The sequence below is a fragment of the Peromyscus californicus genome, unplaced genomic scaffold (assembly GCF_007827085.1).
Source record: "Peromyscus californicus insignis strain IS unplaced genomic scaffold, ASM782708v3 Scaffold_13__1_contigs__length_99412109, whole genome shotgun sequence".
In the NCBI taxonomy this organism is placed as follows: Eukaryota; Metazoa; Chordata; class Mammalia; order Rodentia; family Cricetidae; genus Peromyscus; species Peromyscus californicus.
In genome coordinates this window covers 85,396,204-85,418,625 of record NW_026294424.1, presented here as the reverse complement: position 1 = coordinate 85,418,625, position 22,422 = coordinate 85,396,204, and the positions used below count along the sequence as shown (strand labels likewise).

At 42.5% G+C, this 22,422-nt stretch overlaps 1 protein-coding gene across 1 annotated transcript in view; it reads left to right on the top strand.

Moving 5' to 3' along the window:
• The window catches only part of Ccdc158 (coiled-coil domain containing 158), a 62,546-nt gene that overhangs the window by 27,968 nt on the left and 12,156 nt on the right, over positions 1–22,422 (top strand). The window contains exons 12-20 of the mRNA XM_052735385.1: positions 715–904; positions 3,525–3,677; positions 6,729–6,841; positions 9,293–9,451; positions 10,702–10,794; positions 12,035–12,160; positions 13,072–13,220; positions 15,255–15,314; positions 17,741–17,800. Coding sequence (XP_052591345.1) covers positions 715–904; positions 3,525–3,677; positions 6,729–6,841; positions 9,293–9,451; positions 10,702–10,794; positions 12,035–12,160; positions 13,072–13,220; positions 15,255–15,314; positions 17,741–17,800 — 1,103 coding nt within the window. The remainder of the gene's footprint in view (positions 1–714; positions 905–3,524; positions 3,678–6,728; positions 6,842–9,292; positions 9,452–10,701; positions 10,795–12,034; positions 12,161–13,071; positions 13,221–15,254; positions 15,315–17,740; positions 17,801–22,422) is intronic.

Here is a 22,422-nt window from a genome sequence, read left to right as displayed (position 1 = left end):
ATAGGAATAATTACGGGTTATGGCAGGTGATCCTGGGAATAGACATCTGAGTCTAAAGGAATGGTGAAGTATTCCTTTCTTCTCTCTCTTTACCACTTACACTGGTGTATTATGGTAAAATCCAGATGTAGTGATGTTCTAGTGAGTGAGTGTAAAATGTCCCCGCAGGCTCGTGTATTTGAGGGTCTTTCCAGGCTTTGTCCTTCTGCGTTTTCCTTTGGCCAACCGTTAGGGTTTGCATCTGGAATGTCCTCTGCGGGCTCACTCTTGGAGTGCTTGTGCCCCGTTGATGGTGATGTTTTGGATGGCCGTAAAACCTGTGGGACCTAGCTGGCAGAAATGGGTGGCTGGAGGTGGGTCTTGAATGTAACAGCCCCTTGGGTTCTGGCCTTAGCTCTCTGCTCTGTGATCTGCCAAGATGTGAAGAAGCCATACTGCATGTTTCTGCCACTGTGGACTGAGAAGTTCCAGCTACCATGCCTTCCTGTCGTGATGTATCCTCGGAAACGGGGAGCCAAAGTACCACCCCACATGTACCTAGGTTGCTTCTCATGGGTATTATATCGCAAGGAAACTATATAAGTATCCTTAGAAGGACTGAAAAAAGTAAAAGTAGATAGAATTGTGATGATACTAGGTTTGGTTTGTTTGTCTTACTATGCATGTACATACTCTTTTACTCCTTTTGCTGTGCTTTGTATTTGTCCTGAACAGATTTTAAAAGATAAAAAAGATGCAAAGATCCGGGAACTTGAAGCCAGAATGAGTGACCTAGAACTGGAAAAGGTGAAGCTGGTCAATGCAGGCTCCGAGCGTCTCCGGGCAGTGAAGGACATCCGACAAGAGAGAGATCAGCTCTTGAACGAGGTGAAGACTAGCAGGACGGAATTAAACAGTCTCTCAGGTGCGTCCTTTCATTTTGCACTCTAGTCAATGCTGTGGAGTCCAGCACGGGCACCCACACAGTTAAGAAAGAAGAGTGTCTGATCTCACACGACAAATGCAGATAGCCATGCTGCTCCAGTCATGTGCAGTCTCACAGTCCTCCATGAAGAGCTTCTACGTCTTGGTTTTACTAACCATTATTTACTCAATCCTCAGTTTCCAAGAGTAGGGTGAGGTGTCCAGACTCCAGGCCTCCTGAGGTGTTCAGCAGAAATCATGTTGATTGTACAGTTTTGCTTTTATGGAAAAGGGAATCTTGCATCCTTTGAGTCAAATTACTTGATTAAAGGTTTAATAAACTGACATGTATAAATAGAATGATGCCAAACTACCAAAAGGAGAAATCCCTATGATGAGGACTTGAACAGGGGCAGGGCCAGCCAGAATGGAAGAGGAGCAAAGAATTAAGACCACTTTGGGCCCATGTGGTAGTTGGTGGCACATGCCTTTAATTCCAGCACTCAGGAGGAAGAGGCATGGATCTCTGAGTTCAAGGCTAGCCTGGTCTATACAGTGAGTTCCAGGACATCCCAGAGTCATATAATGAGATCCTTCTCAAAACAAACAAAAACCATGCACACCTCCACATCCCCACCCCACACAAGACAAAGGGGTTGCATCAGTAGAACTTAGTGACTGGAGCCTTTCTTCTAGATTTTTACTTTGTGAGACAGAGAAACAATAGCAATAAGAAAGGAGGAAACTAGGGAAGAGGCAGGCGTGGGAGCAGAGTGAGGCAGAAGTAGTCGGTACGAGGCAGCACTTGGGGTCTGTGGAGTTGGACTGTGGTGTGTAAATCTGTGTCGTAGCCGAGTGTGATGCACTTGGGATCTGTGGAGTTGGACTTTGGTGTGTAAATCTGTCGTAGCCGAGTGTGATGCACTTGGGAGTTGGAGACAAGGAGAATCAGGAGTTCATGGTTACTTTTGGCAATGAGAGTTTAGGACCTCCTGACTACATGAGACCTTGTCTTACCTTCTCAAAATCTCTATCATGTATACATAGGTAAATAGAATATGTGGTGGGTGAGTTTGTGCCAAGTATTTTTTAATGTATTTATTCTTTGAGATTTTCAGACAGTATGTAATGTATTTTGGTCACTCTCCTTCTACTCTTCTTGGAACTCTTCCATCTCCCCACTTCCTGTCTTCTTTTTATTTTTTATAACCCACTGAGTCCAATTAGTGTTGCTTCAATGAAGCATAGACAACCTACTAAGACCACATCCCTGAAAAAAAAAAAAACAGTTTTCCCTCAGCAGCAATCAACTGTCAATCATTCCTCAGCTGTGAGTGGGGTCTTGTGAGTCTCTTCCTTCATTTATGATAGAATATTGACTGTGTGCCAGGCATTTTGATAGTTACTAGGTAGATAATGAATAAATATATAGATTAATAGATAAATAAAGGGTGTAACTCTGTGGTAAAGTACTTGCCTATATGGGTAAGGCCTTGGGTTCAATATGTAATGCCTTAGGGTGGGAGGAAGGTGAGACACTTGGAAGTCAATTGAAAAATAAATTTTGAAAAGACACATGGGAGCCTTAAGTCATTAATGGTGTCATGAAGATTGGAGTCTTCCAAGAAGAAGGTTTAAGATGAAAATGACATAAAGCTGGGCATTTAGCACATGGCTTTAATCCTAACACTTGGACGCAGAGGCATGTGGATCTCTGTGAGTTCAAGGCTAGCCTAGTCTGGAATTATATAGAAAGTTCCAGGCTAGCCAGAGCTACCTTATTAGTAAGCTCCTGTCTCTAGATAGATAGATGACTGACTCAAAAAACAAACAAACAGACAAACAAAAACAACAACAACAACAAAAACAAGAAGACTTGTTTTTCTGTTGGCTTAGCGGCTGCACGGGAGTCTACTGATATTTTCATTACGATATGAGCCCCAAGGCCACAGTCAGCGTCCCTGCCACGAAGGGCGCTCAAGTGGGAGTTAAAGTCCTGCCAGCACTGGCTCTGTCACTGCCACCAAATGTAGTTTTTAACTAAGTCTCTATCATTCTATTTACCAGTACAGACTTAGGAGTCAGATGTTGGGGTGAAAACCTGCTAGCTCAGAGAGGCCGAGAAGCAACCAGCTGACCTTCCTTTTTGGCCAGCGAGAGAGCGGTTCTCCAGCCATCCCAAACCAAAGAGATCCTGAAACTCAAAGTCCCTTCCTGCTCCTTCTACCTGCATGTCTCTACCCATCTTCCTGGCTCCTCTGTCCTCTCTATGACTAATTCCTGTCAACTAGTTGCTGGCTCTGCTCCCTGATCCAAGGTTGATTTTATTAACATAGTCTGGGGTTTCACAGTGTGATCAAATATCCCACAACAAAGACATGACAAATGTGAGCTAATTACAAAGGCTGGGGAGGAGCTTGAATGAAGGCAGGTAAAGGAAGAACCAGCTAAAAGCAAAGTGCAGCAGATAACTGGAATGTGTGTGTGCATCTCACGGCTGCAACAATGAGGGCTGATGAACGGAGTTTTCTTCCAGCCTCTAAGATGCTGTTACTAATAACATCTTAGATACTAATCTAAGATAATTACTAATTACAAATGTTGGCTATTATGTTGTATAGAGGACTATGAAGTCTTGAAGAGGAATTTCCGAAACAAAAGTGAAGAAATGGAAACCACTACGAACAAACTAAAGATGCAGCTGAAGTCTGCCCAGTCCGAGCTGGAGCAGACAAGGAACACGCTGAAGACCATGGAAGGCTCTGACGGCCACGGTACGGCCTGCCTCCCTCCTCCCTGCCTCCTGCCTCCCTCCTCCCTGCCTCCTGCCTCCCTCCTCCTGTCTCCCTCCTCCCTGCCTCCCTCCTCTGCTTTAATTCCCATGTCTGGATTCATTAGAACACAAACCTGGATCTGCTGTCCACCACCTCGTCACGGGGCCAGGTCATGAGAGAAGTACACATGGCGTTAGTGAAGGGCGTTATGAAGCAGCGTTTCTGCTGTGTTTTAAGGGACATTGCCACGTGCTTTAGTCCTGACATATCTGAAAACACGTCAGTCCTTTTCTCCCTCTGGCTACTTCAGTCATTTCTAGCAAAGCTCATTGTCTCCCTCCTTTTTAAGGATGGGAATGTAAGCCACTGATAATTTCCACTCAACCTCGTATTTGTTACATGTGGAGTGTCTACATAAACCGTAGATCAGTGACTGTTGGCAGTTCTTGATTCTGATAAGAATGAGACGGGATTTGATAATAGAACAACCAGATGAGGGGTTTTATCACACTTGTACCTTTGGACTCGCTGGCCATACTGACCATGTATGTGTCATGTGAGTGAGAGTGAACTGACCATGTGTGTGCCATGTGAGTGAGAGTGGACTGACCATGTATGTGTCATGTGAGTGAGAGTGAACTGACCATGTATGTGTCATGTGAGTGAGAGTGAACTGACCATGTATGTGTCATGTGAGTGAGAGTGGACTGACCATGTGTGTGTCATGTGAGTGAGAGTGGACTGACCATGCACATGCCATGTGAGTGAGAGTGGACTGACCATGCATGTGTCATGTGAGTGAGAGTGAACTGACCATGTATGTGTCATGTGAGTGAGAGTGGACTGACCATGCATGTGTCATGTGAGTGAGAGTGAACTGACCATGTATGTGTCATGTGAGAGTGGACTGACCATGTGTGTGTCATGTGAGAGTGGACTGACCATGTACATGTCATGTGAGTGAGAGTCGACTGACCATGCATGTGCCATGTGAGTGAGAGTGGACTGACCATGTATGTGCCATGTGAATGAGAGTGGACTGACCATACATGTGTCATGTGAGTGAGAGTGGACTGACCATGTACGTGTCATGTGAGAGTGGACTGACCATGCACATGTCATGTGAGTGAGAGTGGACTGACCATGCATGTGTCATGTGAGTGAGAGTGGACTGACCATGCGTGTGTCATGTGAGTGAGAGTGGACTGACCATGCATGTGTTATGTGAGTGAGAGTGGACTGACCATGCATGTGCCATGTGAGTGAGATTGCTAGGTTCAAATCCCTAGCACCAAATAAATTGGGCCTGCTGGCAGACCCCTAACTTATCAGCCCTGAGGAGATGGAAACGGGATCAGAAGTTCAAGGTCATCTTTAGCTGTACAACAGACTCAAGGCCAGTCTGGGGTGTACATGACCCTGTCTGAGAGTGAAGGAAGGATGTGGTAGGACCCACTCAGCGGGCTGGAAGGAGGTAATTCTGAAAGGCTATGATTAAAACAATCATTGTGTAAATGTAAGAAATTTTCAAAAAATAATAAAAATGCTATTTTTAAAAAAATAGTGCATTACTACTGAATTATAGACCTGGATTTTGGCAGATTATTATGAGAAAAAAAATTTTAAGACAGAGTCTCATTATGTAGCTCTGACTAGCTGGAATTTGCTATGTAGATCAGGCTGGCCTCAAACTCACAGAGGTCCACCTGCCTCCTGAGTGCTGGGATTGAAGGAGTGCCCATCCACACCTGGCAAGAACGATACGTTGTTAATGAAAAATCTCAGGATTTTTCTGATGTTTTGTTTTCAATGAATAGTATATTTTCCTTTTTCTTTTTAACTTTTTAATTTAATTTATAGCCAGGTCTGAATCAAAGCAATATTAGTTTCAAACCTATTCCCTCAACTGACTTTTAAATAAAAGATAAGGTCTTCTGACTTTAAAATTCTATGTAAAGACAGCCTTCCCCTGTCTTTTCAGTGGCTTGCCATGTCCTAAGGATTCTGAGGAACATTTTCATCTGGTGCTGGAGAGATGGCTCAGTGGTTTAGAGCACATGTTGCTCTTGCAGAGGACCAGGGTGTGATTGCCAGCTCTTACATAGGTGGCTCATGGCCGTCTATGACTTCAGTTCCAAGGGATCTGACGCCCTCTTCGGGACCACACAGGCACCAGACACACATGTGGTACACATACAGAAATGTAGGCAAAAAAGCTCATACATATAAAATTAAAGAAATAAAGCTTATCTGGGCGGTGGTGGCACACGCCTTTAATCCCAGCACTCAGGAGGCAGAGCCAGGCAGATCTTTATGAGTTCAAGGCCAGCCTGGTCTACAGAGCGAGATCCAGGAAAGGCGCAAAGCTACACAGAGAAACCCTGTCTCGAAAAACCAAAAAAAAGAAAGAAAGAAAGAAATGGGTTAAGTTATAAGAGCTAGCTAAAAAAAAAAAAAAAAAAAAAAAAACAAGCCTAAGCTATTGGCTGAGCTTTAAAAAAAGAAAGAAAGAAAGAAAGAAATCTTTAAAAATTAAAACACCCTCAGCTTTCCCGAAACAATCATTTTTGTGCTTCTGTGGCATTTTTACTATTGAGACTGTAATGAGTTCTAGAACGTGACAATAACTCTGAGAATGAAATGGTTGTGATATCCCTGGAGTCTTTTAAAAGTTTGTTAGTAGTACATGTCTTAAATGATATTTTAAATATGGGTTTCTGAAAAAAATCATCTTGGTCAAACATATATGACTGTTTTTATGTGTGTTCCCTATTTGTATATAAATTTGTTCAGTGTGATTATTACCGATGGAAACACGTAACTAATAGTAGTCATTGAAGTCAACTCCAATAGCCAAGAAACACAGCACATTACCACATAGATTTTCTAGTCTGGAATCTCTGGGAATTTGTAGCAATGACAATGTAACCCTAGAGACTTTGTTCCTGATATTTTAGTTGACACTTCCTGGGGCCTCAGTGACTCTCACGTGTCATCTTGTCATACATTACAGTAGCCTCTTAACATGTACGACTTGCATCTTTCCCGCAGCTATGAAGGTGGCAATGGGCATGCAGAAGCAAATCACAGCCAAGAGGGGTCAGATAGATGCTCTGCAGAGCAAGGTGCAGTTCCTAGAAGAGGCCGTAACAAGTGCCAACAAGGTGAGTCTCTGTCCTGAGAAACCAGCAAAGTTGCTTGTTAACACACTATACGGCAGAAGAGGACACAGTGCAGCAAGTGCAGCTGGGGAGAAGTCTCTGATGGAGAGAATGAGGGTAAGTTTCCAGAAGGAACGTTAGAGAGGAACTTTTAAATGCAAATGTAATTTTTTGATTTATTATCTATATGGCTGTTTGGCCTGCCTGTGTATATGTATTTGTGTATGTGTACCATGTGTGTGCACAGGTTAGAAGACAGTGTCAAATGCCCCGGGAATGGAGTTATGGGTGGTTGTGAGCTGGGAACCAAACCTGGGTCTTCTGCAAGAGCAACAAATGCTCTAAGCCGCGGGGCCGCCTGCAGGCCCTGTAGAAGGGATCTTACAGAACAGCCAGTGTCAGGGCAGGATGGCCAAAGGGACATTGCTGGTGGAGGCAGGAAAGAGTCAGAAACAACATATAGTCAATACTGCCCGGTGTCTTCTGAAAACAACGATGTAAAGAATTATGCAATAATAATACTACCGGACTTAGAGAAGCAGTGAGGTCTAGAGGAGCGTACGGAGCAGTAACACAGATTGGCACAGATGAAGTTGTTCAGTACTACAGCTGCCGGGGACCTAACTCAGTGATAGAGCACTTGCCTACTTAGCTAGAAGTACAAGGCCCTGTTTTGGTCCCCAGATAAGAAAACAAAAATACACACACACACACACACACACACACACACACACACACACACACACTATGGTAGAGGTGGCCTTTTTATCTTGAAAAGAGAACTGGAATTTGCTCATGAAACTGTACATTACTGTGAAGGGGTGAAGGACCAAATGTTCATAATCTAGGGTAAACTGAGGTAGCTGATACATACGTTTGAAGAACGTGTGTGGGGGCTGTTGGTGTATTCCTACACAACTCTGGTTAGTCAGGTGGTGTTTTCACAATTATTGAATAAAAAATGTTCAATAGCAAACATGAAATGTGTGTTTATGTTCGATGTTGTCTGATGTCAGTTTGACGAAAATTTACATTTTCATATTTGTAACAGAACTGACCGAAATGAACATGCAAAAGAAATAACATGGGGGCTGGAGAGATGGCTCAGCGGTAAGAGCACTGGCTGCTCTTCCAGAGGACCCGGGTTCAATTCCCAGCATCCACGTGGCAGCTCACAACTGTCTGTAGCTCCAGTTCCAGAGGGTCTGACACCCTCACACAGACACATGCAGGCAAAACACCAATGCACATAAAATAAAAATAAATCATTAAAATTTAAAAATGGTATAAGTAAAAATAGTCAGTTACTAAATTAATTACTTTATCTGTTATTTATATTTATCATTAATAGTTTATTAATTAGTTTATTGCCAACAATGAGCCCCTGGGGTACTTCAGAGGGTACATAGATTTGTATGCCCCCTTCATCATATGGACCTACTTGTTTCTCTTTTCTCTGTTCTTTCCCATTTTCCTTCCTCCGTTTCTCTCTTCCTGAATATATTCTTTTCTCTTTCTCCTCATTATTTCCCCTTGGAACTCTAAAGTAGTGCTTTTCTCGATGGATGGTAATTAGGGCTTTGTGAAGTTACTGCCCAAAGTCAGCCCACCCCTGCCTCCACATGAAACAGGTGTCCCCTCAGCCCACCCCTGCCTCCACATGAAACAGGTGTCCCCTCAGCCCACATCTGCCTCCACATGAAACAGGTGTCCCCTCAGCTCAGAGGGATTCTCCCAAATAGAACAAGAGGAGACTTGTAAAGCAAACCCATCATCTTCCATTCTACAGATGTTCCTGCCCAAACCAATCAGGAAAGGGAAAAAAAAGCAATAGAAAGTGTGTTGCCATGACAACACTTTCTGACGCATTCATAGCAAACATTTTTGTTATGAAAAATAATACACAAAGAAACAGACTAGAGGACACGATGCCTGTGCTTGACCTTGACAGTTAGCCATGCCCTGTTTTTGTATTTGTCCCACAGTACTTTTCTAAAGGAGAAAACTAAATTGAATGACATTGTTGTTTAATATCAAGGACACTATATTAGCAAGTTTATTGTCACCGTTCCACTGACAGTGACGTCAGGGCAGGAGTTGCTTGTCCTGTTTGTTTTTGTCACACAATCTACGGTAAACATTTATAAAATAAATATCCAACCATGAAGCAAGATTGAAACCCGTGAGACTTTCAAATAAATGCATCTTCTTTAAATATCTTATTATTTAAGGTAAATTTCAGTAAAATTGAGTATGCCATGATTCAGTCCTACTGCACCAAAATACTATTTTTTGTGATGCATGGTTGCTTCGTACTTTGTAGATGTATGGAAAGGTCTATGGACCCTAGGAAGTAATACTAGTAGAGATGAAAATGTGTCTAACTGGGAGTCCTCTGATGGGCGTTTTAGGCTCCAGCAATTACTCCTGCTACGTTCTCTTCTGTAATTACAGGAGAAACACTTTTTGAAAGAAGAGAAGAGTAAACTCAGCCAGGAGCTGAGTACCGTAGCAACAGAGAAAAACAAGATGGCCGGGGAGCTCGAGGTGCTGCGGTCTCAGGAACGGCGCTTGAAGGAGAAGGTTGCGAACATGGAAGTCGCTCTTGACAAGGTAGTTATTGACTGAACGGATGAGGCTAGCCCCCAGATAACAACCGGGTAGGGTAGTTCTCAGCGGAAGTGCTGTGCCACCAACTCGCCTCGTATCCCAGTCTTACAGCAGAGGCAAGCTGTCACGTAAGAGGAGCCTCACTTTAAAACTCACAGCCATGCACATGCAGTGGGTGCTCAGTGCGGCTGTCACTGAACTGCCTAGCAGAAGCAGTGGAGGTTTATTTTTGTTCAAGTTTTCATGTTTCTTTCAGCCCCCCATGGTAGTGGAAAGTATGGCAGCCACACCTTATATCATGGCAGACCAGGGAGCCAAGTGTGAAGCCAGAGTCAAGAAAGGCCTGTCCTGTCTCTAGAGGCCTTTCTGTCTGCTGGGCCTACCTCCTAAAGCTTCCATGCTCTGTGAGGAACATTTTAGACTCCAGTCACAATAGCAAACTCTTTCCCCAGGAAAATAACCATTTTCAGGCTAACACAAGTCAGAGGAGCAGTAGATATAACGTGTCCTTGCTATTCTTAGTAACATGCCTCCATGAGCACCTAACCTACCATCAAAAGTAATCTGGACTTTAGTCGGAATACAGCCTCTTAAACGTTAATAAAGTGACAGTGCTGATGTCTGACACTGTGTTGGGTCTGGAAAGGGCGGGAAGGAAACAGGCAAAAGGAGAAGGGCCTGTCCCTGTTTTGATCATTTGTTACACAGGGTAAAACTGTCTCCCTGTTACTCCCAAACCCTGAAAACCTCAAACTGCATCAAAACCAATCATTAATTCCTAAGAAATCAGACCTTTCTGCTAAGATAAAATGATCTGTGATCTGACTATGCCAGCCTTGTTTCTTGAAACATGCTCTTCTGAATTTGAGCTGTAGTTTGGATTTTTGAATATGGCCTCAAACTTGCTCTATAGCCCAGGGTAGCACTGAACTGTTGATTTTCCTGGTTTCGCCTCCTGTGTCCTAGGACTACAGGCCTGACCTCTGAGCCCAGCCTATGAAGTTTATTCCTTGATAAAGCTTTTTGCTAATTTCATCCTTTGTTCATTCACTCATACTAATTATTGTGTGTTTGCCGAGGATATACTGGATAAGATAGGCCATGTGACTGAATGCAACAGATAAATGGATCATTAGAATAGTGTGCCGGGGTGGAGGGTGGTTTTCCTTGAGTTGGAAACTCTACATTACAGGTTAAGGAAGTACACGTGCATAAAGAATGGAGGATAAACACTTATGGTTGCTTGATTGTAGGCGTCTTTGCAGTTTGCAGAATGCCAGGACATCATACAGCGCCAGGAGCAAGAATCCGTGCGTCTAAAGCTTCAGCACACTCTGGATGTGAAAGTAAGGGGGGTTTCATCATATATGATCTAAGCAGAAACAGTGCCTATGCTTGATACTCTTGGATATTTTCTTTATATACATTTGTGTGTGTGTGTGTGTGTGTGTGTGTGTGTGTGTGTGTGTGTGTGCGCGCGTGCCCCCATGTGAATGCGTGTACACACTCATGTTTTTTAAGTGAGCACTGTGGAGGTCAGAGGTCAATGTTAGGTTTCTTCCTCAGTTACTTCTCCACAGGATCTCTCACTTGAAGTGTGAACCTAATTAGTCTTATCAGTAAAATCCTGGAGTTAAATATCGGGGTAATCACCTGAAAGATCAGAGAGGCAGAGGAGCAGCCACCAGTGACTCCTTACCTCTCCAGATCCTCAGACTGAAAGGGGGCCAAGATCCTGTCTCCACCTCCTGAGTGCTGGGATCAAAGGTGTGAGCCTCCATCACCTGGCCTCTATGGTTAACTAGTGGCTAGCTCCACCCTCTGATCTCCAGGCAAGCTTTGTTTGTCAGAACACAAACAAAATATCACACAACACTCACTGAATCTGGAACTCACTAATTAGGTTAGGCTGACTGCCCAGCAAGGCCCAGCACCCATCTCTCTCCACCACCCAGCACTGGGATTCCAGACTCAGGCCACCACACTTGGCGTATTCTGAGAGTACTTTACGTTGAAGTCCTTATGCTTGTACAACAAGCCCTCTACCATCGGGGCCAGCTTCCCAGGTCCCTACATAGTTTACATTTAAATATATTTTCTATATCATCTGCTATATTTATATAGTCTGTAGAAGTATTGCTACCCACTGTACTCATACTTTTCATATAGGATAACACTGAAACATCACATTTTAGTCTTAGTTACAATAAGTAAGTGAAATAATGTTCCACAAGTGCCTGCCTTGGGAATACGTAAGGAAAGAGTTTTCCACGCACAGATGTCGAGTTAACCAAAGACCCAAAGGATCAATGTTTGGCTTATTTGTGAAATAATTTACATGACAAAACATATTTTTTTAAAAAGTACTTTTATAATGAAATACATATTTTTTTAAAAAGTACTTTTATAATGAAATGTGTATATTTTCAGAAGTATATTTTAAGTTACTCAGTATTTTAAAGTTTCAATAATAGATTTTGCCTGTGAAATTAAAAAACAATTTGATTTCACAGTTCTTTGTAGCTGTAGGTTAACATTACTCTGTTCACATCTGTTCACATCTCTTCACATCTGCATTGTCTGTAGGAACTTCAGGGCCCTGGATACACCTCTAATCCTTCAATGAAACCTCGCCTTCTCCAGCCAGCATCTGTAGCTCGGTCTCATTCTAATGTACCATCCTCCCAGTCTACGGCCAGCTTCCTGTCTCATGTTAGTAACCAATCATGTAATCCATAAAATGAATGGCGTAATATGGGAGTAAGTTAAGTTGGGAAAAAGTCACTTATGAAAATAATGTTTATAACTAGCATTTTCAATGACTAGATTTCAGATTTATGCAATTTCCTAGGAATCCAATGGAGTCCATATGAAAAAATATTGTCTTCCCTGTTATTTTCTTAGAAAAGATAAAAAAGTCATTGGGATTAATGATAAGAGAAACTGTTAGAGTGAATTGTTTAATTGCATTATATCCAGTTCTCCAGTTAGTCCCAGCACAGGCATGTTTCATATAACAAAGAAACACAGATGGTAAAATAAACAGCATATCACATGCTAAGTGCAGCTTAGCGGCGTATTTAATATTTAATAGTTCACCAAGACGAAAACCGTTGGCTTTATGTCATTCCCTAATAAACTTATTGTTAATATTTCATTAACCCTAAAATACTTTTATTTAGTCCCTCTAGTTAAAATGTTAGTAACTTGGTAAAATTTTTAGTTTAACTTTTTATACTTTCAAAACACAAGAAAAAACACGAACAATATAAATTCAGGCTTTCTCTGAATTCCTTATAATCAGAAGCCAGCTCTAACCCTTAACAAAGAAAGAAAAGACAAGAAAAAGACTTGTTCCATCTCTCAGTTATAATACTCATGTTTTTACTTTTAAAAGTCCTGTCTTCAGAATGCAACAGGATCATCAGAACCATTGCAAGTACTATTTAAATACAAGTTCGGTGCTGTCTATATGACTAGTAGTTGAAACAGACTTGTACACTGCAAAGTAAACCATCATTGACTCTGTTCTTCCCTAATTCTTTTAGCAGCTGAATTCATTTTAGAAGAGAGTACAGCGTACAGATAGGAAACACTAAGTCTTTGTGTGTTGTTTTAACCAGCACTCCATGAAAAACAACACGCTGAAGGAAGACCCGACGAGGGACCTGAAGCAGCTTCTCCAGGAGCTGAGAAGTGTGATCAATGAGGAACCAGCCATGCCTCTGAGCAAGGCGGAGGAGGACGGGAGGACAGCGTCCCTTGGAGCACTGTAGGTGGCGACTGTGTGAGACTGCATGCTGGTAACGGCAGTGCTCCTCTCGGGCGTCACCACTGAGTCATCCACATGTTCCTATCTGGAAGGTCAAGGGTTAATGTGAAGTCACCAGGAAAAGCAGCCTGAAGGTGGAGAGGTTAAGCCAATCAAAGAGGCCAACCCCAAGGGCAAATGGACACACAGTCAGTCCAGAAAGAGACAGATACACAGTGCTAGTCAGTGTTCATTTGTAGTGATTTATGATTCCCAAGAGATCGCATGACCACAATCATATTGGGTGTGCACCACCAGTTGTGACAAGGTGGGACAATGTTTCTTATCCCATTTTACAAATGAAAAAACAAATCCCAAAGAGCTGATTTGTGGGCAGCACCCAGTCCACTGTGAAGCTAGAACTATGCACACTGAGAACTACGAACGCTCAAGGAATAAGCTAATAGGAAAAGCCTAGGTCTCCGGCTATTCATGACAAATTAATAGGATGTCTCATCCAAAACAGATGAGTCCACCAGCCCTCCTGCCCATGTCGGCAGAGGTCAGTGAGACTCCTGTGTGCTTTTCAAATGCTCTCAGATTGTCGCTTAAATTGACTTCTGCTAAAGAATTTAATGTGGTATCTATGTTGGTACTAATGTTATTTTTGTATTAATGTGTTTATATGGCAAATATCTGAAAGTAAATTTTTCTGAAGAAATATCTCTATATAACTTATCTCTAGGTCCTTAAGATATTCTGAGAATGTATATTTAACCCAAATGCCAACATTAGCTGGATTTATCTAATTATTAATAATAACAGTAAAACATTAGGAATACATTGATTACCTATCATGACACTGCATTACCTCAGTCATAAAATGTCAGAAATGTTCTGCTGGCTATTCCAGCAAAGAAGTCTTTGACTTGCAGAACACTTTCTTTTCTGTGTGTGAGGGAAAGAGACATAGTCACTGTGTAGCTCTGGCTGTCCTGGAACTCCCTTGTAAACCAGGCTGGCCTCAAACTCACAGTTATCTGCCTGCCCCTGCTTCCTGAGTGCTGGGATTAAAGGCGTCCGCCACCACAGAGTCTTCCTATGTATCCCAGGCTGGCTTTGAACTCTTGGCCCTCCTGCCTCAACATCCAGAGTGTGGATTACAAGAATGCATGTGCTGCCCCGCCAGGCTGAGCATTTCACTTTTCTTGTAACTCTGATGGCATCTGTGGCAGGATGGTATTGTGAGGCCATTTGACACATGAATACTTTTCAGTATAGATTGATGCCAGAAGTACAGGCTCTGTCCTGAGCACTGGTGACTGGACACTGTAGAGACTACAGGGTTACCGTGGCTTCCCATCAGTTACTGTCAGCCTCCATCTCTGCCCCTGAGCTGTATCGGGACTGTATCAGAAAACGTATTTGGTGAGATTTGGGTCAGTTTTCTGTAACCCTACAAACGGCCTTGTCACTAACATCTAACATCTGCCTAATGCTGAAGAATGTATGAAAGAAAGCCCTTGTTGTGATGCATGCCTGGAATCCTAGCACTTGTGATACAGAGACAGGAGCATTGCTGCCAGTTAGAGGCCAGCCTGGTTACATAATGAGTTCCAGGCCAGCCAGGGCTACACAGCTCCAACCTGTTAAAAACAATAATAAATTAAGACCCAAAAACCAGCCGGGCGGTGGTGGCGCACACCTTTAATCCCAGCACTCGGGAGGCAGAGGCAGGTGGATCTCTCTGAGTTCGAGGCCAGCCTGGTCTACAAAGCGAGTTCCAGGAAAGGCGCAAAGCTACACAGAGAAACCCTGTCTCGAAAAACCAAAAAAAAAAAAAAAAAAAAAAAAAAAAACCCCAAAAACCAATCCCTGGAAGAAAGCATTATCTGAGCTGAATCCAGAACTAGCTGGCTCTTGTCAAATTTGCTTGGTTGTTTAAAATACAGTTGTAACTTAAAGAAAAATTAAGCATAAGTGAGTGATTATTTCTAACAGACTGAGAATGCAGAAATGCAGGTGTCTGTGTTAACTGAGTTTATCTGTCGACAGAGATGATAGAGTCAGAGACTGCGTCACGGAATCGAGCCTGAGATCAGAACTCTGCCACAGGTGAGAGCGTCGGACTTAGTCGGATTCACTAGCCAAGACTATTTCCGTGGCCTGGTAAGCTGGGAAGTGGGTTTGCAAGGTTTGCATGGACCTTGATGTGCGTATTGGCCTCAGAAAAGGAAAGCTGTTCAATGCTTAACTCTAAGAAGGACGTCAGGGTCTAGAAATCAACTGAAAGCCTTGCCTCCCCTCTCCTCCCCTCTCCTCCCCTCTCCTCCCCTCTCCTCCCCTCTCCTCCCCTCTCCTCCCCTCTCCTCCCCTCTCCTCCCCTCTCCTCCCCTCTCCTCCCCTCCCCTCCCCTCCCCTCCCCTCCCCTCCCCTCCCCTCTCATTTCTTTTGCTTATTTTAAACCTTGCTGATTGTGGTCCTCAGCTTTCTGTCACTATAAAAGTGTCCGAGATAACTTACCAGAGAGAAGTTGACGTGCACCCCATCCCGAAGGTTCTGGCCCACAGTCAGGCACACCCTTAGCTTTGGGACTCTGTTGAGGGTATCAGATGGCAAACGGCAAGGTGACTGAGGCGGACTGCTCACCTCACCGCTGGGAAGCAAAGGAGAGAAGGGCCAGGGGTCACAGCTCCCTTGGATGTCCCCCCAGTGACCTAAGAACTGCCCACAAGGCCCCACCTCCTGAAGGCTCCACTGCCTGCCTGTAGTTCCGTGCTGGAGACAAAGTCTTAACTCACGGGACTTAGGAGGACATTCAGCATCCAGACAAAAGCCCTGATGTTTATCCATGTGAACCGTTTGTGTGGTATGCCATACCACAGGACTTTGTCTACATTTACACGCATTTGCCGTGGTTTCTGTAACTTTGAAGAGTGATTCAGGAGGAAGTTACAACGGCATCAATGAATGATTGTAAGACTCCTACTAAAGATGATCCTATATTCATCAAAAATTGAAAAGCTGAAGTCTAAATGAAATCATAAAAAATAACATGAAGAAAACTTGTAACACTATAAAACCCTAAAGAGGACAATTCTTGAGAAAAACGTTAGAAAAAAATGTCTAATATTAATCCACTATTAGAGAAGACACAGAACCCATTGTCCCCTCATCTCTGCCTGCTACAGTGAACACTGGCCCCTCGGCCTGGCAGTGAGAACTCCCTGACTTGTGGTGCTAGCCTGTGCTGGCTAGTTTTAAGTCAACCTGATAGCACTGGAGTTGATTGAGAAGAGGAAACCACAGCTGAGAAAATGCCACACAAAACTGGCCAGTGGGCAAGCCCATCTTGAGGAGTGACTGGTGTGGGAGGGCCCAGCCCACAGGGAGTAGTGCCATCCCTAGGCCAGTGTCCTGAGTTGTTTGAGAAAGCAGGCTGAGCAAGCCATGAGGAGGAAGTGAGTAAGCAGCTCCCCTCCATGGCCTCCACTTCAGTTCCTGCTTCTAGGTTTCTACCTTGAGTTCCTGCCCTGACTCTCAAGGATGAACTGTGATGTGAAAGCAAAATAAACACTTTCCTTCAGGCTGCTGCTGGTCGTGGTGTTTGATCACAGCCATAACCTCCGACACTGCTCTTCTGACCAGATTAGTCCTCTTCCTCCCATGAACAGCCAGGAATGGTGACCTTGAACTCCTGGTCCGCCTGCTCCACCACTTGATTGCCAGGATTATAGGCAGGGGCCATGCTCCCCGTTTACATGGTGCTGAGATCAAACCCAGAGTTTGTACCCAACAGGCAAGCACTGTACTAAGCTGTCTTTAGTACCCAACTGATTGCTCTCAATTCCCAATGGTTCACTTCCCCTTTTAAAATATTTTTCCCTACATATATTTATTTGTGGGGTGTGTGTGTGTGTGTGTGTGTGTGTGTGTGTGTGTGTGCGCGCGTGCGTGCGTGCGTGCGTGCGTGCGTGCGTGCGTGCGCGCGCCAGCCACAGGACAGCTTGCAGGAGGAGTCCCTTCTCTCCTTACACCGTGTGGGCTCCAGGGATCAAATTCAGGCCGTTGGCCTTGGCAGGAGGCTCCTTTTCTTGCTGGGCATCTCACAGCTGTCGTCTTTTGACTGTACATTTTCTCCGCCCAGAAAAGCAGGAGCTTCATCCTCAACCTTCTGAGTCTGTCACGGCCCCAAATTCGTGCTCGAATGGAAATGCGCTTTCTCATAAAGCTGGCGGCAGTTTAAGAATAAACTGAGTTTAGGGTGTGGCTTGTTCTTGCACACAACCCTGGGTTCAATTTCCAGCACCTACCTCAACTAATGCATAAATTATTTCTCTCACAGATTTTTATTATATTAAGAAGAAAATAACATTCTATCTTTGCTTTGTTTTAATTTTTCAAGACAGGGTCTCGTGTCCTGGAACTCAATATGTAGACCAGGCTGGCCTGGAATTCGCAGAGGTGCTGGGATTAAAGGCCTAGGCCACTGTGACCAGCTTTATAATATTGTGTCTTTAATTTCTCTGTTCTACCAACAGAAGTAACAATTCCTTGAGGGAATCCACTGAAGGCAGCAAGTCCAGCGAAACTCTTAGCAGGTGAGAAATTATTTCCCTGTTGTTAAGTTACAAAATGTCCTTTTTGTTCTGTTCACTTACTGAGAAGACCATGAGCTCTGTACTGTACCATGTGCTGTCCTATGCCCTTGGAATAGGTAACACTGAGCAGACAGATTTGGGTTCTGACCCTCCAGTTGTATAAAATTATAATGTGTGTTTATAGAACATGTATAGAAAATCCTTAATCTTTTCCGTTTTCATGATCCATAACCATCTTTGTATCTCTAGAGTATGAAATGATTACATACTTGGAAGTGCTTAATCCTTATGTAATGTTCTGGCTAGTCTTCTGTCAGCTTGACACAGTAGAGTCATCACAGAGGAGGGAGCCTCAGTTGAGACAATGCCTTCATAAAATCCAGCAGTAGGCAAGATTGTGAAACATTTTCTTAATTTGTGATTGATGGGGTCCAGGCCATTATGGGTGGTGGTGCCATCCCAAGGCTGGTGGTCCTGGGTTCTATAAGGAGGCGGGCTGAGCGAGCCATGAAGAGCAAGCCAGTAAGCAGCACCCCTCCATGGCCTCTGCATTAGCTCCTGTGTGGGGCGTTTACCCAACCACCCCCACAGTTCCCCAGAGTTTTCTTGAGTGTGAGCAGCAGGAAATATTAGATAGAAGGATTTATTGCGGAGAATCTTGCGGAGATAAACAGATAGAAAATAAAGGATAGCCTCGAGAGGGCCTGGAATCTATTCCTACGGGCCCCAACTGTCTCTGCCCCAGGGTTTTTATAGAGACGCCAAGAGCAAAAGACCTCCTCCCCCAGCACAGCCAAGTGCAGACCATCCCAGACACCTGCACTTAGGCCCGTGGTCTAATCATCCTCTATGCAGACCTGCTGGGTAAAGCCACGAGGAACCCGAGAACGGGCTCCCACAGGTCCCCCTTTCTTAATATATATATATATATATAAAAAAAAAAACTATTAATGGCTTACAGCAATCTCCATAGCTGTTACACCTCCCAGTATGGGAGTAGAGGATGATAAGGATGGCATTTCTCTTTTGAATTAGGTCCAAGGTGACTACAGCAGTCTTAGCTGCCTCAAGCCCTTTCTAAGCCAAAAACTCTTAAGGCGACTACAAACTTAAAGAATCCCTTAGCTTCATCATTACCATTAACAGGTTAACAAATATTGCTATACATAGTCACAATTCTCTCAATCTTAACAACTCAAAGCAAACTCTTAACAGAACCATTTGAATTAGCATATATGGTGCTAAATATAGTTAACAATTTTCTCCGTCTTACAACTTTAACTCAATCATTTGAATTTTCTTGCTAACAGAACATAGGAAAAACTTCAATGTATTCACATCAAACTTAAATATTTCCTTAACTCCACAAATCCAGGGTGCATTAATATCAATAGGGTAAATATAATTTCTGCAAACATAATTCAACCTCATAACTCCTCCTTTTCTTTATAATTTTTTAAGCAAAATCTCAAACCTAGTTAGAAGAACCCAAACTCATACAATTCCTACAAACCCATATTGAAAAGCAATCTTCTCAATCTAACCATTAACACTTTGAAAACTTAGCAAAACATCCAAAAGCAGTTTCTTAATAAAACTCTTTACACTTTAAAAGTAGTCTCTTAATATACCCCATTTGCATTTCTTACTAACAAAAACATGACATTAATCCACTCAAACAACTTTTGAAATTAGACTAAGGAATATTAACTCTCCCCCTTTTCTTTATAATTTTTTAAGCAAAATCTCAAGCCTAGTTATGAAACCCAAACTTTTCCATTTAAACAGTTCCATTTATAACACAATTCCAGAAAACAGTTCCTAGGTCATTACTATGAATAAACTCAAAATTGTCCCATTGCAATGAAATCTCTACTGTTCATTTCATTTCTTAAGTCCCAAAATTCAAATGATAAATTCTGGTACTAGCCTTCCAAATATGAAGAAATCCATCACCAAAATCTTTTTGTAGTTTTATCTAACTTTAAGGTCAAAAAGTTCAAACAAGAAATAAATTCTGGTATCAGGCTTTCACTTCCAAATATGAAGAGACGTTTTTCAACCAAAACTTTTTGCAGTTAACAATTTTTGTTCAAACAAGCATCTCTGAACTTTCATTCTCAAGCTGGAGACCTTTTTAGGTACAGTAGTATTCTAAACCGCACCGTTTTTGATGTTAGCTCAGGTTTTTCTGTGTTGCGTCGATTTTCCACGGATCTCAGCTGTGGATGCCTTGTGCTAGTTCTGGCGTCCGCCATTCTTAGCGGCTTCTGGAGCTTTTGAAAACCGCTCAGACTGCCTGCTTTGCAGTCTTCTAGGACACTAACTTCTAGATCTCAGGTTTTTTCATCAAATACATTAAGCATAGACTCACACTTAACATTTACACTTTTTTACAAACTCACATATAACCTTTTTTTGGAAAGCATTTAGACTCACATTCAACATTTACATTTTACAAACTCACATATAACGTATTAACATCTACTTATTTATACTCCTTAAGGAAACTATAGAACTACTTTAGCAAATATATTTCTTATTCTTATATACTTATCACATTTCTTATTTAATCTTACATTTACAACTAGTATCTTTACTTCTTACAAGTTTATTACTACATGTCTTAAGACTACCTTAGATATTTCTTGCAAGCTTATTTTCTTAAAGGATCTATAGATCTATTTTACAAACTTATACAGGGCTACCATTAGCATATATTTAACTTAGCAAACACCTAAAGATTTCTTAACACAGATCTAACAAGAGAATTTTTACAAACTCACATATCTTATTTTCATCTTTTTCTATTTCTTACTCTTAATTATTATCACTATCTCTATTAGAAAGATTCTCTTAACTAGACAGGAAGTACGTACATCATTGCTAAAGTTTAGAGTTTATAGTCAGCTTTGTTATAAAGCACTGGGATTTAGTGAGTGTTGTTGTTATAGAATTGTGATAGTTGTTGCTAGGGGACTGTAACCTTCCCAGGATGACGCCACACTCCAAAGTTGCCAGTTCTCTCAGCCGTTCCGGACCGGCAGAGATGCACTGTCAACGGTAGACGGTTTTTAACTAGAGGCTGTTCCTTCACCCAAATTCATAATAGATCCCCTAAGTACTTCAATTCAGACAAACATTTCTATTACAGCAGTATTTTTGGTTTGTTCTACTGAAAAACTTCACTTCACGCTGAGTGAAATTACCGTATTTAGCTGCTGTAAAGCTCTTCGCCAAATACTGCGCAGCTATTAGGTGATATGAAGTATTTTTCTAAAGGAGCTAGTAAAGCCACAAGTGGCACAGCTCCGAACTGTATTTAGTATTTTCACTTCATTAGCTTTAACTTCTGATGTTATTAGCAGCTGTGATATTTAGCATTGATTTTTTTTATAAGGAACTTTCAGGTGAAGCAACTCTTTTGTAAGACAGCTAGATTTTCTGAAGTTTGTTTCCCATCTATAAAGCAGTCATTTCTTTTTTTGAATGCCTGTATCCTCTTAGATTTGCAAAGGAATCACTCATTGCAGGCAGTTTGTTCAAGAGGTAAAGAATTTTTTTAATTTCAACATAAGTTTCTTCATATCTAAGACAACGTTCAGTGTATAAACTGCTCTCTTGCTTTCTTAAGGATTTTAAAGAGGCTTGTTTGCTCTTAAAGGTAGCTTTTTGTCATCCAACTACCGTAAAAATTTTGCACAGCTATTAGGGTAAATAAGGCATTTTACCAACGGAGCCCCAAACCGCGAAGCACCTAGTTCCGTATCCTTTCAATTTTTCATTGGAACTGACACTTAAACTCTTAGATGATTTTCCTCCTTATTCTTTTAAAAGCTGTATTTTAAGTTTACCATGAACGTATTTTCGAGCTGACAAACGTGTTTCAGGGCAATGTCGCCATCTTTAGTGGAAAAACTACCTTTCCCAGAATGCATTTCCCTTATATCAGTCCATAATAATATCAGTTTCTTATATCAGTCCTTTATATCGTTTCCCTTATATCAGACATTTCCCATAGTTCTTTTTGGGTCCGAGAGTCAACTGGTTCTTTTACCAGACTTGCTTACAAATTCTTGCCTGGGAGGTTTGAACAAAGTTTTTTGCTTTTGCAACGGGAGATTTGAACAAGCATTTTACATTTTCAGCTTTGGCACGTTGGGAGATTTCTATTCTCTCCTCAACTGGCTTCAACAGGTGTCTCTCCTTCATTTGACACTGGCCCCCAAATCAGAACTGCACCTGCCTCATTAGAGCGCATTGAGGTGGGCATTTCTGATAGCAACTTTCCTCGGGGCTTGTGTTTGTCTTAGCCAGTCAGTGAAAAACATTTACAACAGCTTTTCCATAGCTCTTCAGAGATTTTCTCCCACTGATCTTATTTTGCTTGTTCCGTCCTTCCCCAGATGCAGAGCTTCAGGTATCTGTCTGTGGCTCTGTTCCTTTGCTAGCTGCCTTTGGAGGTAGGGGCTTTATTTTCTCCCCCCCAAATCCACCTCAAATTCTAGCAGCTTTCACAGGTCATGTATTTTCTGGGGAGGAATATGTCCCTTCTCTTTCTTCAGAGTCTTTCTCCCTGACAGTATCCAGTTTGGTCTCAGTTTATCCCCTCTACCCCAGAA